Source organism: Mobula birostris, chromosome 18 (assembly GCF_030028105.1).
Source record: "Mobula birostris isolate sMobBir1 chromosome 18, sMobBir1.hap1, whole genome shotgun sequence".
NCBI classification, from domain to species: Eukaryota; Metazoa; Chordata; class Chondrichthyes; order Myliobatiformes; family Myliobatidae; genus Mobula; species Mobula birostris.
In genome coordinates, this window is record NC_092387.1 from 67,661,091 (window position 1) to 67,677,858 (window position 16,768).

Here is a 16,768-nt window from a genome sequence, read left to right on the forward strand (position 1 = left end):
GGTAGGTACAATCCATTATGGGTAGATAAAATCGTATGGCAGTATAACTTATGCTAAGCCATCGCTTTAAGCCTGTTAAATACAACAGTGCACAGAAAGGATATCTGGCAGGATCTTGCAGTAGAAGCAATACAGAGAATGGATGATCCCTGCAGTAAACGTGCCAAGGTACATGGGGTTGGGTGACCTGTGACAGGGGTAAAAGAAAGTGTTAATGTTCAGCTGGGTAACCAGTGTTAATCCAAGAACCCTGGTTGGTACAATGGCAAAACCACTGCATTTATTATTACAATTAAATTTATAGTGCAAACAGCATGGTAGTTCCTTCGGCCCTACCAATCCATTGCTGACCACCCAACTAGTTCCAATTACTTGCCTTTGGCCCATCTCATTCTAAACCTAATTTTCTCCCTAATTTTGGACTCTCCTACCCTGGGGAAAAGACTCTTCCCATCCAAGTTATTAAGCCTCTCATAACTTTAAACATTTTCTACAGGGCAGGAGTGTGTGGCAGTGGAGAAGATAAAAAAGGCCTTGATCAAAACTATTGTTGGTAAATCATTTTTTGCTTTGGAGTGAACACTTGATATATCTGTATCCATCAATCGAACTGCAATAGCAGAGTTTAATCTGAGAAAACTAAAGAAATTTGGCCTGTCCCCTAAAACCCTCACTAATTTTTATAGATGCACCGTAAAAAGCATTCTTCTAGGGTGCATCACAACCTGGTATGGAAGTTGTCCTGTCCAAGACTGGAAGAAGCTGCAGAAGATCGTGAACATGGCGCAGCACATCACACAAACCAATCTTCCATCCTTGGACTCACTTTACACCGCACGCTGTTGGAGCAGTGCTGCCAGGATAATCAAGGACACGACCCACCCAGCCAAAAGACTTTTCATCCCTCTTCCCTCTGGGAGAAGGCTCAGGAGCTTGAAGACTCGTACGGCCAGATTTGGGAACAGCTTCTTTCCAACTGTGATAAGACTGCTGAACGGATCCTGACCCGGATCTGGGCCGTACCCTCCAAATATCCGGACCTGCCTCTCGGTTTTTTTGCACTACCTTACTTCCTATTTTTCTATTTTCTATTTATGATTTATAATTTAAATGTTTAACATTTACTAATTTTTACTATTTTTAATATTTAATATTTGTAATCCAGGGAGCGGGAAGCGCAGAACCAAATATCTCTGTGATGATTGTACATTCTAGTACCAATTGTTTGGCGACAATAAAGTATAAAGTATATAAAGTATCTCCTTAAGCTGTGATCTTGTTTGCCATTTCAAACACACTGGATAAAATTCCCTGTGTTCGGAGTGGATGCCTCAAGAAATCAAATGGATGTGCACATCTGACACCTCATCGCAAACCTACTTCATTCAAAGTTCTACTACATTTGTATATATTTTTCTCTTTTCTATTTATCTACGGGAGGTACTGCCTCAAGAAAGCAATATCTATCAGAGATTCCCACCATTCGGGCCAAACAACTTCTCGTAGCAACGTTCAGGAAGGAGGTGCAGAAACTTGAAGTCCCACACCAGCAGGTTCAAGAGCAGCTACTTCCCTTCAATCATTCAGTTCTTGAACGAACCAACACATCCCGAATTACTACCTCAGCATAGCAACACTGTTCATTTTGTTTTTTCAAGTTCTAATTGTGCTCTTTCTCGTAAAAATACATAATTTATGATTTTTTTCCCTGGTGAATGTTGCTTATATGATGCTATGTGCTTGTGATCCTGTCACAAGTAAGATTTTGCACTTCTGCATATAATAACTAGACTGGATTTATTTTTCTTTTATTTCATCTCAACAGACTGACAACGATGTTGCTATGGACTGGATTCAGCCCACACACCAGTTGCTGAGAAAACTGGCATAGACTGCAAAACGAGGGCTGAGCTGGAACTATATAAAGTCCTAGTTATTTTATTTATTTATTTATCGAAATGCAGCACAGAACAGGCCCTCTTGGCCCTTCAAACTGCGCTGCCTGATTTAATCCTAGCCTAATCTTGAGACAATTTACAATGACCAATTAACCTAATTTAATTAGATTACAATTGGTTTACAATGACTTAACAACCTGTACGTCTTTGGGCTGTGGGCGGAAACCAGAGCACCCTGAGGAAACCCACACAGTCACGGGGAGGACATATAAACTCCTTACAGGCAGTGGCTGGAATTAAACCCGGATCTCTGGTACTGTAAAGCATTGTTCTGACCACTATGCTACTGTGCCGTTAGGCATGGGCTAAGTGCTATGTGGAGCTCTAGTCAACAGATCAGAGAGAAAGACCAGAAGACACAAAGAGCACAATTAGGATGTTCGGTCCATCAAATCTGCTCTGCCAGCCAGTCATGGCTGATATATTTTTCCCTCTCAACCCCATTCTCCGACTTTCTCCCCATAATCTTTGATGCCCTGACTAATCAAAAAGCTATCAACCTTGCTTTAAAGATACTCAATGACTTGATCTTTACAGCCACCTGTGGCAGTGAATTCCACAGATTCACCACCCTCTGACTAAAGGAATTCCTTCTTATCGTTGTTCTAAAGGGACGTCTTTGTACTCTGAGGCTGTCCCCTCTGGTTCTAGGCTCTCCCACTCGGACAAGAAGGTACAGCCTCAGAACACCAGGAACATCCCCACCATCTCCACTCAGTCTAAACCTTTCAATATTCAATAGCTTTCAATGAGATCCCCTTTCATTTTTCTAAAATGCCCAGAGCCATTCAACACGCCTCATGCAGTAACCCTTTCATTCCTGGGATCATGTAGATATGGACAAGATGTGGTAAGACTAGGGAGGGTGCAGAGATCAGCAGACACTGGTGTAAATGACCTTACCTGGAGTAATGAGAGATTCGGTGGTACTGGCAAAACACTATCCTGGCCAGAACTGCAAAGGCAATTGTGCTGAAAACGCCTCCATATTTCCCAATATGACTGGCAATGAAGAATATGATTGAACTCAGGATGCCTGGGCAAAGCAGACTGCTGAAGTACAGGCCTAAACAAGAAAGGTACAGGAGGTGCATTAGTGAGCTAATCATTTCACAGAATCTCCTGATGGACAGATGGAGGGAACCAGACATTCATGTCCGAACCACACTCAACAGTTATTTTTTAATTATTATTTAAGGATACAATGCAGAATGGCTCCTTACATCCTCTTCAGCCGCACTGCTCAGCAACTATCCCGATTACCCTGATTTAACCCTAGCCTAATCACGGGACAATTTACAATGACCAAGCTAATCTACCTTTTTGGACCGTGGAAGGAAACTGGAGCACCTGGCGGAAACCCATGCACTCACAGGAGGGATGTACAGACTCCTCACAGAGGACACTGGAATTAAACTCCAAACTCCAACGTCCTGAGCTGTAATGGCATTGTACTAACTGCTATACCACCATAACTCTCCAATTAAATCCAACCCCAGAGTCCTCCTCATATCTTACAGTTCCTTTTGAAAGTTTTCTTTCTTTTCAAATCTTTTTAATATTATCCAAAATTAACACGAGTACATCGAAGTAAGCAACACAATGTCTGAAGAAAATTTTAGAGATTTTAAAGATTGAAAAAATTTTGGTGATTTAAAAAAACCTCTACTAAGCAAGAAAAAGTGAGGGAAAAAAACGTATTAGGTGTTCAACCCCAGAGCCATGCGTCATACAAAAAGCTTCTAAAGATAAACATCAAACTGCCAGCAAGAAAAAAAAGTACCAAAAATTTACAATTAGATCGTGGAGGAAATCTATCAATTAACTCAAATGATAATAATGAGCAAATGAACCCCATCTTTTCTCAAAATCAAACATAGGTTCAAAGATTCTACTTCTAATTTTCTCCAAACTAAGACATAACATCACTTGAGAGAACCATTGTGACAAAATGGGAGCTGATGTAGCCTTCCACTTCAACAAAATGGCCCTCCTAGCTATCAATGTAACAAATGCAATAACATATCGGTCAGACACAGAAATACCACGGATATTTTGAGGAATTATTCCAAAAAGCACAGTTAATTTGTTAGGTTGTAAATTAATATTAAGTGCTCTAGAAATTGTCAAAAAAACTGACTTCCAGAACTGTTCCAGTATGGAGCAAGACCAAAACATGTGTGTCAGTGTAGCTGTTTTACATCTGTCACAATAACTATCAACATTAGGGAATATTTTAGACAGTTTCTCCTTCGTCAAATGGTAACGATGTACAATTTTAAATTGAATCAGTGACTAGCACAGATCGAAGAAGAGTTAACCGGCTTCAGAATCCGCGTCCAATCCTCCATCATAAAAGTCAAATTGAGTTCTTTTTCCCAATCTTGTTTAATCTTAAATAAAGGAAGCTTATCCCATTGTAATAGTAAATTATAAATTCTTCCAATGGAACCCTTCATCAAAGGGTTTATACTCATAGTAGCATCTAACAGGTCAGCATCCAATATGTAAGGAAAATTATTTAAATATTTTCGTAAGAAATGTCTAACTTGAAAGTATTGTAAGAAGTGTGGGTATGAAAGAGGATATTTATCGACTAATTGTTCAAAAGACATCAGTCTATCTTCTTTAAATGAATCCAAAAAAGAATTAATACCTTTATTTATCTAAAGTAAAATTTTTGAAAGTTATTAATGAACTTTCCTCCACTCAATGTATTTTGGGACATTACTCAATGTACCAAACAAATGGATTCATATTTTTCCTGTCATAAATTTGAAAGTTATCCTAAATCTATGACTTCTCATTACTGACACTCTGGCCTGTGGAAATAGTTTGTCCTCACCCACTGAATCCAAACTTTTTATACTTTTAGAATCAAAGTAAACTAAAGCACAGGCCCTTCAGCCCATTTAGCCCATGCTGAACCATTTATGAAGGCCAGTGCGCCTTCAAAATTCTGATAAACCCCCAAAGGTAAAGATAAAGATTAGCTTTATTTGTCACATGTACATCGAAGCATACAAATGTTGCCATGCCTCTGCAGAAGTTGCGGTAAGGCAAAGGTTAACATAAATATACAAGCAAGGATAGAATGCAGCCTGCCAGGGCAAAGTCTAGAAGAACATAGCTTCCCATTGCACAGCATGGGTCTGGAGATGAAATAAACAATCCAAGGCACAGATACCAACTAATACAATTGCCTTACTAATATCAAAGTGATTGCGTCACCTCTGATCTGGGCCGACATTTATGTGCCAGGCGGCACCTAATTAATTAGCTTGTTTATTTCGGCTTTTTATCCTTAAAGATGTGCTGGGTGCGTTCCGGCCACCGTTGTACCGCTGCATTCTTCGCGGCCTGGAGGTTGGGGACCACTGGATAAGAGTACAGACTGTCGCAAACATCAATATACGGCACTCGCTCATGATATCCTGATAGCATAGCGGAGGCTCCACGAAAGAAGGCGAAAACATACAAATTCCATCCAGAATGGGAAGAGGAATTTCTATTTACCTTGGTGAAAGACAAGTGTGTATGTATGTTGTGCCACCAAACACAAGCACTGACTAAAAGAGGGAATCTGGAGCGGCACCACAACACCAACCACCAGAAATTTAAAGACACCTACTACCCCGCAAAGAGCGCAATTCGTGCCAGGAAAGTTGAGAAGCTGAAATCAGGGTTGAAGGCCCAGCAATCGTTTTTCACAAAACATGCTGCTCAAAATAAGGCTGCTATTGAAGCATCATTTCGTGTAAGTCACCTTTTGGCTATACACAAGAAGCCTTTTACAGATGGCGATTTATTCAAGAAAGCAATGGCCATTACTGCAGAGACTGTTTTTAATGACTTTAAAAACAAAAACGACATCACAACCGCAATACATAATATACCGCTAGGCCCTGCAACAGTGGCAAAGAGGGTAGAGTCACTGTCAGAGGACGTGGATATTTTTCACTGCAATTCGATGAATCCCTGGACATAATGCAAACAGCTCAGCTTGTTGTATTTGTCAGAATGGCTTTCCGGGATTTTACAACAAAGGAGGACTTCCTCACTCTTTTGCAATTAAAGGAGAGAATGAGAGGTGAGGATATTTACAATGAGTTTAAAAAAATATGTCCGTGAAAATGACAACCCCGTTCATAAACTGGTGGCAATTACTACTGATGGTTTTATAGCACTAAAAGTCAGTACCTACTTCGGGTCAACTTATCTCTGTGAAATTGCATTTTCACAGATGAAAAATTATTAAATCTAAGTACAGGAGGTGTCTTACTGACAGACACCTCACAGACTGTCTCAGACTGGCTGTCTGTAGTTATGAGCCAAATTTCAGGGAACTAGCAATAAGTATTCAGCCCCAGTCATCACACTGAGTGCAACAGTCAATTTTTATTCATTATTTTTCGTGTTGAAATAAAATTAAATAATGAAACTTAGAATTAAAGGTGAAAGAAAGGTATGCTAGTTAGTGTTTTCTTGTTTGAATTAATTTGAAAGTTTGACAAAAGTATTTTGTGTAATTCAAATACAATTAGCCCAAATAAAAGGCCTCAAATTGGCAGTGCAATCTGAGCTGTTTTTTCTCTAAACAATTTAGTAGGTAGATCTTGCCTTTCACTAAGGTCGAGGTAGGGGATCTTGGGCTTAAAAAGGTTGGTAACCACTACTGTACGTCATCCCTGTGGAATGTGAGGGTTTTCTCTGGGTGCTCTGGTTTCCTCCCACAGTCTGTAGATGTACTGGGTAGATTAAATGGTCATTGTGAATGGTTCGGTGATTAGGCTGTAGTTAAATCAGAGTTGTCGAGGGTTGCTGGGTGGTGCGGCTTGAAGGGTTGTAATGGCCTACTCCGCGTTGTATCTCTAATCAAGTAAATAAACAAAAAAAATTATACATTGTCCCACAACTAGGTCAAAGTTAAATTGGGGGTTGCTGGGCAGAGCATCTTGAAGGGTCTGTTTCACATTGCATCTCTACATTTAAAAAAAAGACATAGGAGAAGAATTAGACCACTTGGCCCATCGAATCTGCTCCAGAATTCCATCATGGCCAATTTATTCTCCCTTTCAGTCCCATTCTCCTGTCACCTCTCTGTAACCTTTAAACCCTCCCCCCCCCGACTAATCTAGTTTACTTTTTAGTAGGGGCCAATGAATGGAAATGACATTTTGTGAACTTTCTCTGAAATAGCCCCTCATCAGCTGGTTAATTTGGGGATAATAGCATCAATATGCTGCTCACACGGGCTGGTGTTGTGATGTGATGAAGATGGTCAGCCAATGGAACCTGGATGGGTTGTGTTACTGGTTGGTAGAGATTACTGAACTCACGATCCAGATGACTATTAACATATGGAATTATTCCATAATCAGCCATTTCACCCTATTTCATAGAATTCAATGGATTCAAAGTCATTTATTATCGAAGCATGAATGCAGTATACAACCCTGAGATTCACCTTCCCACAGGCAGACATGAAATATAGGAAACCAAGAAAGAGAACCATGGATAAAAAAAATCGTGCAAATGGCAACAAGAACATCAACCCCCCCCCGCACAAAAACAAATCATGCAAATGGTAACAAGAAAGAATGAACAAAAACAGGATATAAAATACAAAATGGGAGAATCCATATTCAGTTCAGCTCAGTAGTCATTATTAGCAGGCTGTTCAGAATCAAAATCGCTTAAAAATAGCAACAGAAAAAAGAAACACCTTTCTTGGTCAACAGTGCTCTCTCGATTATGGTATGTCATTAGATGTTGACTATTTTGTGTTGTGCTGTTGTCAATAGAATGCAACTGAATTTACCACAAAGCACAAACACTAGGATTCAAAATTCTTTGTTTTATGAATGGTTTAGACATTGGACACAAAAGCTGGTATTACTGGCCTGCTTAATTCAACTTCTAATAAACAAAACGTTTATTGCATCAGTTTGTAACGAATTAAAAGAACACATTAAAACAATTACCAATTGGCCTTCTGGGCTTCCGATTCTGTATTTCTTTGCTGTAGTCTGTCAAAAGCTTTGCTACTTCTTGGTGTCTGTAAGAAACAGATATTAATGACTGAGGTACAAATATGAATAACATTTTCTAATTTCTATAAACTGAGGGAATAGGAGGAGGAGTACACCACCAGCGAAAACACAGCTACTACATTCAATGAACACGTGACTGAGTTCTGCTGCTAATTAAATATGAAGACAGGATAAGAAGGTGTGGGGGGTGGGGGAAGGAGTGTAGAGTGTCAGGTGATAGGTGAGGAGGAAGCTAGGTGGGTGCCAGCTTGTCCTGCTTCCACCCCATCTTCTTATTCTGGCTTCTGCACCCGTCCTTTCTAATGCTGATGGTTTTCAGTCCAAAATGTTATGACTATAACAGAATTAGGTCACTTGGCCCATACAGTCTGCTCCACCTTCCCATCATGGCTGATTTATTATCCCTCTCAATCCCACTCTTCTGCCTTCTAATGAGCAAGTCTTAATTCAGAAGCTGGTTTTTAAATTGCCAGTGCCTCCTTCTCATTTAGGAATTAATTGGCCACTGATGAAATGGGTAAATGAAGGTTTATCTGGTCACCTGATAACCCACGACTAACTATTTTAATAATGGCTAACTCAAATGAGTTGATAGTGCTAAAGTAAATAGGTGAACAAATATGTCAGTGTTTTATAACTGGCCAGTTTTTAGTCAAACAATATACCAGGTCAATGCATTTTGTGCAATTTAAATCTCTGTTGCCGTGGATTAAAACCACTCTCAATGGCTTTTCTGTGGAGCCACACGGCAGCACAATGGAATCCAATTTCACTTTACCCCTCAAGGTCACCAGGGTCTCCCTTCCTCCTCTTTGTGATATTTCCCAGGAGTATTGCAGATGAAAAGCCCAAAGCATTGTTGAGGATCCCTACTACCCATCCCACAATCTCTTTGATCCACTACCACCAGGAAGGAGGTATAGAAGCATCAGAACTGGGACTGCCAGACTGGGTCAAAGCCTTTTCCCCTCAGGCTGTGAGACTTCTTTACTCAGAGGGTGGTAAGAGTGTGGAACGAGCTCAATTTCAAAGTTTAGATAGGTACATGGATGGTAGGAGTATGGAGGACTGTGGTCCCGGTGCAGGTTGACGGCAGTAGGCAGTTCAAATTGTTTGGTATGGACTAAATGGGCTGAAGGGTCTGTTTCTGAGCTGTACTTTTCTATGACTCTAAGAATGCGGACAAACCTGTGTGATTTCCCTCGCTTGGCTAGATCCAATGGGGTAAGTCCATCTTTATTTTGCAAATGCAAGGTAGGGATCCCAGCATCTGTCATCAGCAGCCAACAGATGTTCACTGACCCTGTGTGAGCTGCCACATGCATGGGAGTCATACCCCAAGTGTCAATGGCTTCCACACTGCACCTCTGTAAATACACACAATATTAGTTACACAGTATTTGTTTATGTTAATTGTGTACCTCTGTAAATACACACAATATTAGTTACACAGGATTTATGTTAACTGTGCACCTCTGTAAATACACACAATATTAGTTACACAGGATTTGTTTATGTTAATCATGCAACACTTTGGCTGATTTCAAATTGCCTGATTACAAATCTTTAATCTGATCAACCATTCTCGTTAACTCCTCCCCATACCTCCTCTATATACTATCCCTGTCACTGCACTGTAAACACTTTAAACCACTTTTTATAATGCAGTTACATTGTAAATGCACAGTGATATTTCTGTATTTACACACAACTTCTAACTTCATTTTTACTCCATTTTTTACTCTCTTAAATTGTTGAATGTTTGTTTTTTTTTTATTGCATGTTGTGCCAACACACCACAGCAAATTCCCAATACACGGTGAATAAAGTTGATTCTCAATTGTTGATCCTTTATAATCAGAATCAATTTTAATATCACTGGCATGTCATGAAATATGTTTCACAAAGACGAGAGATTCTGCAGATGCTGGAAATCCAGAGGAACACATACAAAATGCTGACAGAACTCAGCAAGTCAGGCAGCATCTATAGAAAGGAATAAACATCATCAGGTCTCAGCCTGAATCATTGACTGATTATTCCTTGCCATAGATGCTACCTGATCTGCTGAGTACCTCCAGCATTTTGTGATTAATAATTGTGGAAATATCTGTAACCCTGAAGTCTTCATGAATTTATAACTTCTATAAAATGCACTGTAACAAAATGGAACCAGTGTGCTTCCAGAGTGCTTTGCTGGTTTGTTGATATGTTTGTATGGGAAGTTTACAAGGGTATGTGATTTATGGCAGGAAGTGTTTTAACATTACATGATTGAAAGTAGAGATAAACAAGATACAGCTGTTGGAGGGAGAAGCCTAAGAGACAAATGCAACTCATTCATGACAGATACAGATAAGACTGGAATGCTATTAAGGGATGAATTACTGGACTCTGTAAACATATAAAAATGATCTGTTTTGAGCTGTAAGATTGAAGCTACCTATACTTAATACATGGAGGTAGCAACTAATAAACATGCTTACAATTTGATGGACTCTGAGTTTGTTGTAACCTGTTACCGTATATTTGAAAGACCTAGCCGAACGGTACACAATATAACACTGCTTTTTATTCTTCAGACCTTATTCCTCTCATATTTACAAGAATCAGGTTTATTTTCCGACATACAGAATGTTGTGAAATTTGCTGTTTTGCAGCAAGATATCAAATTATAGAAAGATACATGAATAAAGAAATAGTGTAAAAAGCAAATAACAAGGTAGTGTTCATGGAACATTCAGAAATATGATGGCAGAGGGGATGAGGCTCTTCTTAAAATGTTGGGTCTTCAGGCTCCTGAATCTCCTCCCCGATGCTAGTAACATGAAGAGGACATGTGCATGCTTGTTTGGGTGGATGCTACCTTCTTGAATAGATCAAGAATCACAGTGAAAGGTACCTTAACTTTTCATGCTGGATTTCTAGTTCCTGTGTCCTAGTTCACATCATCTCATTCTCCATCATGTTAAGCCAATTGCTTAATTATAAAACTTTCATACTTTACAACCTCATTACAGGTAGATAGTGTCATGAAGAGAACTAATGGCACATTGGCCTTCATATATCAGGCACTGAGTATTGGAATTGGTGTTGCTGAGGCCAAATTTGGAGCATTTGTGCGCAGTTCTGGTCACCTACCTACAGGCATAATATCAATAAGCTGAAAGGCCTCGATAGAGTGGATGTGGAGAGGATGTTTCCTATGGTGGGAGCGTCTAAGACCAGAGGACACAGCCTCAGAATAGAGGGGCATTCATTTAGAAAAGAGGTGAGAAGGAATTTCTTTAGCCAGAGTGGTAAACCTGTGGAATTCATTGCCACAGGTGGCTGTGGAGGCCAAGACATTGGGTATATTTAAGGGAGAGGTTAATAGGTCCTCGATTAGTCAGGGCATGAAGGGATATGGCGAGGAAGCAGGAGATTGGGGTTGAGTGTGAAATGGAATAACCATCTTGAAATGCTGGAGCAGACCTGAAGGGCAAATGGCATAAGTCTGCTCTTAAAAATTTTCTCTGTACCCTTTCATAAGATATAAGGAAGTTGCTGGCACTTGAGAACCTGAGTTTTAGGGAAATGTTGCAAACTTCATTCACTGGAGTGCAGAAGAGGGGAGATTTTATAGAAGTATACAAAATTATGAGGAGTATAGATAAAATGAACACTTGCAAGCATTTTCCCCTCAGGTTGGGTGAGACTAGAACTGGAGGTCATAGGTTAAGAATGAAAGGTTAACTATTTAAGGGTAATCTGAGAGGAAGCTTCATCACACAGAGGATAGTACAAGACCAGATGATTCAAGCTGAAAGGCTGGTCTAAAATGAATGGCCCTTTCCCTCCATTGATGTTACCTGACTTGCTGTATTCCTCAAGCATTTTGTGTGAGTACAACTCAGGGAACTCAGCAGGTCAGGCAGTATCAATTGAGAGGAACAAACAGTCAACTTGTGCTATTATTCAGGAAAACATCCTGGTCTGGATTACGTGCTGAGCAGAGCTCACACAACATGAACTGACCCGATACAAATTCGGATATTTTATCACAACTTACAGCTGACCTGACCTAATCCTTTACAAACAGCATCAGGTGCCACACAGTAGCCCTCTTAAAATCACTTCAACTTCACACATGTGGCAGCGATAATCATGTACGATTCTCTAAAAGTTGCAGTTTGAGTTGGTAGTAAGGAAGGCAAATGCAATGTTAGCATTCATTTTGAGAGAATTAGAATATAAAAGCAAGGATGTAATGCTGAGGCTTTATAAGGAAGGCATAGGTTAGACCACATTTGGAGTATTGTTAGCAGTTTATTCAACAGTGAATTAACAGTGCTCGTATCCATTTGTATGACAGTACTGCCTCTGAAATTCGATATGACATAAATGAGAGAGATCAAAGTTCAAAGTAAATTTATCATCAAAGCACTCTACACCACCATATACTATCCTGAAATTCATTGTCTTGTGGGCAGTCACAATTTCCCCGGGATTAATAAAGTATGACTATGACTATTCACAATAAATACAACACAATAGAATCAAAGCAAAACTACACACGACAAGATGGAAAAACAACCAATGGCAAATGACAACAAATTGTGCAAATACAAAAATCAAAGTATTATATTAATAATAATAATAATAAATAAGCAATAAATATTGAGAACACAAGCTGTAGTCATTAACAGCGAGTCCATAGGTTGTGCAATCAGTTCAATGTTGGGATGAGTGAAGTTATCACCTCTGGATCAACAGCCTTATGGGTGAGGGGTAGTAACTGTTCCTGACTCTGGTGGTGTGGGACCTGGGGCTCCTGTACTTCCTTCTTGATGGCAGCAGTGAGATGACAGCAAGGCCTGGATGGTAGGGGTCCGTGATGATGGATGTTGCTTTCCTGCAACAGTGCTCCATGTAGGTGTGCCCACTTGTGGGGAAAGCTTTACCTGGGCCTAACAACTACGAAAGGGTGCACTAGCATTAGACAGAGTCCAGAGGAACTCCACAAGAATGATCCTGGGAATGACAGAGTTAATGTATGAGGAGTGTTTACTAGCTCTGTGCCTGTACTTGCTGGAGTTTAGAAGAATGACAGGTGATCTCATTGAAACCTATCGAATATTGAATGGATGTGGAGAGTATGTTTCCAATAGTGGAGGATTTCAGGACCAGAGGGGAGAACCTCAGAATACAAGGATGTCCCTTTCGAGTAGACAGCAAAGGAATCAATGTGGAAATGATCAGCATTGTGCACAACAAAAAGAGAATTCCTGATAAATCAGTGCATTTGAAGGAGTCTCCTGTGCTTGGTTGTGGAGCCCCTTTCTCATCAAAATTTCACTCACCATGCCTCTCAGTAAATATTTAACAACATCCTCATTGCCGATGGAAATTGCGATGTGCAGAGCAGATTGCAAAAACCTGTCCGAGTCACGGAAACTGTAGTGGCCCATCTCCTCCAGGTAACGGATGGCAACTCTAGAGGCAAAAGGACCAAAATGATGAGAGAGACAGACTGAGAACATATTCTGCAGCCTTCAACCCCAGGGAGGTCAAAGAAGACGGCCTGTCCTGGGGTTAAAGATCTACTCATGTACATGGGTTGGAGGGAGAAACAGGGATTATTTTGCTGTTGGTGCTTTGTTGCTTGTTGTGTTCTGTGCTGTTCTGCCAGGCTTTGTGGGTATGATATGTTGACTCCGGAATGTGTGGCAATACATGTGGGCTGCCCCCAGTACATCCCTGGATGTGTTGGTTGTTGATACAAATGGTGCATTCCACTGTATGTTTTGATGCACACATGATAAATGACCTTGATTTTGAACCTTGCTGCTGCTGGACAACCTGGGAGAAATCAGTATCCCCCTATACTGAAGCAATTTTAGTGCTGCTTTAGATATTTAAATTTTGTGTGAGTCACTGTTTCCATCACCGCTCCTGATTCCCAAGGTGAAAAATTCCTCATATCTCCTTTAAAACCTTTCCTCTAAACTTATGTCCTGTTTCAGACACCTGTTGTGGAGAATGTTTCCTTCTAGCCATCTTATCTATTCCTCTTTTATATATCTGTCAGTCCCCCTCAGCTTACTCTGCTCCACAGAAAAAAACACTAGTATTTGGGTTTGATTTCATAATGTAGAGTAAAGCACAGTACAGGCCCTTCAGCCCACAATATTGTGTCAACCTTTTAATCCACTCCAAGATCAATCTAACCCTTCTGTCCTACATAGCCCTCCATTTTTCTATCATCCATGTGCCTATCTAAGAGTCTCTTTAATGTCCCTATGTATCTGCCTCTACCAGTACCACTGACAGGGTGTTTCACATACCCATCACTCTCTCTGTAAAAAAAAAAACTTACTTCTGACATCCCCCATTCCCCCCATACCTTCCCCAATCACCTTAAAATCATGCCTCCTTGTATTAACCAATTCTGCCCTGGGAAAAAATCTCTGGGTATCCTCTTGATCTATGCCTCTTATCATCTTGTACACTTCTATCAAGTCACCTCTCATTCTTCTTCGCTCCAAAGAGAAAAACCTAGCTTACTTAACCTCTCCTCATAAGACATGATCTCTAGTCCAGGCAACATCCTAGTAAACAAATCACAAACAAAAGAAAATCTGCAGATGCTGGAAATCTGATCAACACACACAAAATGCTTCCAGGCCTGCTGAGTTCCTCCAGCATTTTGTGTGTGTAGCATACTAGTAAATCTCCATTGCAGCCCCTCTAAAGCTTCCCCAATCTTTCTAGAACAAGTTGGCCAGAACTGAATATAATGCTCCAAGTATGGTCTAACCCAGGTTTTATAGAACTACAATATTGCCCCACAGCCTTGTTTTTCTAAAGTTCCAGCACATCCTCTTCCTTGACGACATGTTCCAGCATATCAGCCTGTTTTGCACTGTCCCTACGTCAATTTCACTCTTACTAATAAATTCTGAATCAAAGTATTCATTAAAACCTCCCTACCTATCTGAATTAAAGTACGTTTTCTCTTCTGTCCCCTCACTCTAGTCACCTTCCTATTCTGCACATACGTGTAGAACACCTTGTGGTTTTCCTTAATCCGACTGACCAAGGCATTCCCATGCCCTTTTCTAGGTCTCCTTAGTCCATTCTTCAGCTCCTTCCTGGCTACCTTGTAACTCTCTGGAGCCCTGTCAGACCCTTGCCTCCAAAACTTTAGGTAAGCTTCTAGAACATAGAACATAGAAAGCCTACAGCACAATACAGGCCCTTTGGCCCACAAAGCTGTGTCGAACATGTCCTTATCTGAGAAATTACCCATGGTTACCCATAGCCCTCTATTTTTCTGAGCTCCATATACCTGTCCAGGAGTCTCTTAAAAGACCCTATCGTATCCGCCTCTACCACCGTTGCCGACAGCCCATTCCACGCACTCACCACTCTCTGTGTAAAAAATTTACCCCTGATATCTCCTCTGTACCTACTCCCAAGCACCTTAAAACTGTATCCTCTCGTGCTAGCCATTTTAGCCCTGAGAAAAAACTTCTGACTATCCACATGATCAATCATTATCTCATCTCATCATCTTATCCACCTCTATCAGCTCACCTCTCATCTTCCGTCACTCTAAGGAAAAAAGGCTGAGTTCACTCAAACTATTTTCGTAAGGCATGCTCCCCAATCCAGGCAACATCCTTGTAAATCTCCTCTGTACCCTTTCTATGGTTTCCACATCCTTCCTGTAGTGAAGCGACCAGAACTGATAGTAATATAACATCCCACAACATACTAACCCTCCCTCAATTAAATACTTTCCCATACTGTCTGTTCCTATCCCTATTAAAGGCTATGGTAAAGGTCAGGGAGTTGAGATTACTGTCTCCCACCGAGAGGTCTGACACCTGACCTGGCTCACTGCCCGGCACCAGATCTAGTATGGTTTCTCCCCTAGTCTGCCTGTCTACATATTGTACCAGGAATCCTTCCTGGACATACAGTACATACCTAACAAATTCTGTCCTTCCACTCTTTAAGAAGGGAGGAAGGCAAAAGGAAGGAAATTATAGGCCAGTTAGCCTAACTTCAGTGGTTGGGAAAGTGTTGGAGTCTATTATTAAGGATGAGGTTTAGGGGTACTTGGAGTCAAAGTCAGCATGGTTTCTGTTAAGGGAAAGCTTGCCTGACAAATCTGTTAAGAGTTCTTCGAGGAATTAACAAGCAGGGTGGACAAAAAGGGGGCAGTGGATGTCATTTACTTAGATTTTCAAAAGGCATTTGATAAGCAACCTCATGTGTGGCACCTTAACTAGATAAAATCCTATGATGTTACAGGAAGGATACTGGCATGGATGGAGGAATGGCTGACAGCCAGGAGGCAGTGAGTGGGAATTAAAGGGGCCTTTTCTGGCTGGCTGCCAGTGACTAGTGGTGTTCCTTAGGGGTCAGTAGTGGGACTGCTACTTTTCACATTGTTTGTCAATGATTTAGACAATGGAATTGATGGCTTTGTGGCAAAGTTTGCGAATGATATGAAAATAGGTGGAGGGCTAGGTAGTGCTGAGGAAGCAATGTGATTGCAGCAGGACTTAGACAGATTGGAAGAAAGGGCAAAAAATGGCAGATGGAATACAGTATTGGGAAATGCATGATAATGCATTTTGGTAAAAGGAACGATACTGCAGACTATCATCTAAATGGGGATAAAGTTCAAACATCAGAGGTGCAGAGGGACTTAGGAGCCCTTGTGCAGGACTCTCAGAAGGTTAATTTACAGGTTGAGTCTGTGGT

General features: G+C 40.7%; 1 protein-coding gene across 1 annotated transcript in view; it reads right to left on the reverse strand.

The window, feature by feature from the left end:
- The window catches only part of LOC140212196 (palmitoyltransferase ZDHHC17), a 38,187-nt gene that overhangs the window by 16,416 nt on the left and 5,003 nt on the right, over positions 1–16,768 (reverse strand). The window contains exons 4-8 of the mRNA XM_072282879.1: positions 13,354–13,486; positions 9,200–9,378; positions 7,943–8,016; positions 2,862–3,024; positions 105–187 (exon numbers count right to left, since the gene is read on the reverse strand). Of these exons, the coding sequence (XP_072138980.1) occupies positions 105–187; positions 2,862–3,024; positions 7,943–8,016; positions 9,200–9,378; positions 13,354–13,486 (632 nt within the window). The remainder of the gene's footprint in view (positions 1–104; positions 188–2,861; positions 3,025–7,942; positions 8,017–9,199; positions 9,379–13,353; positions 13,487–16,768) is intronic.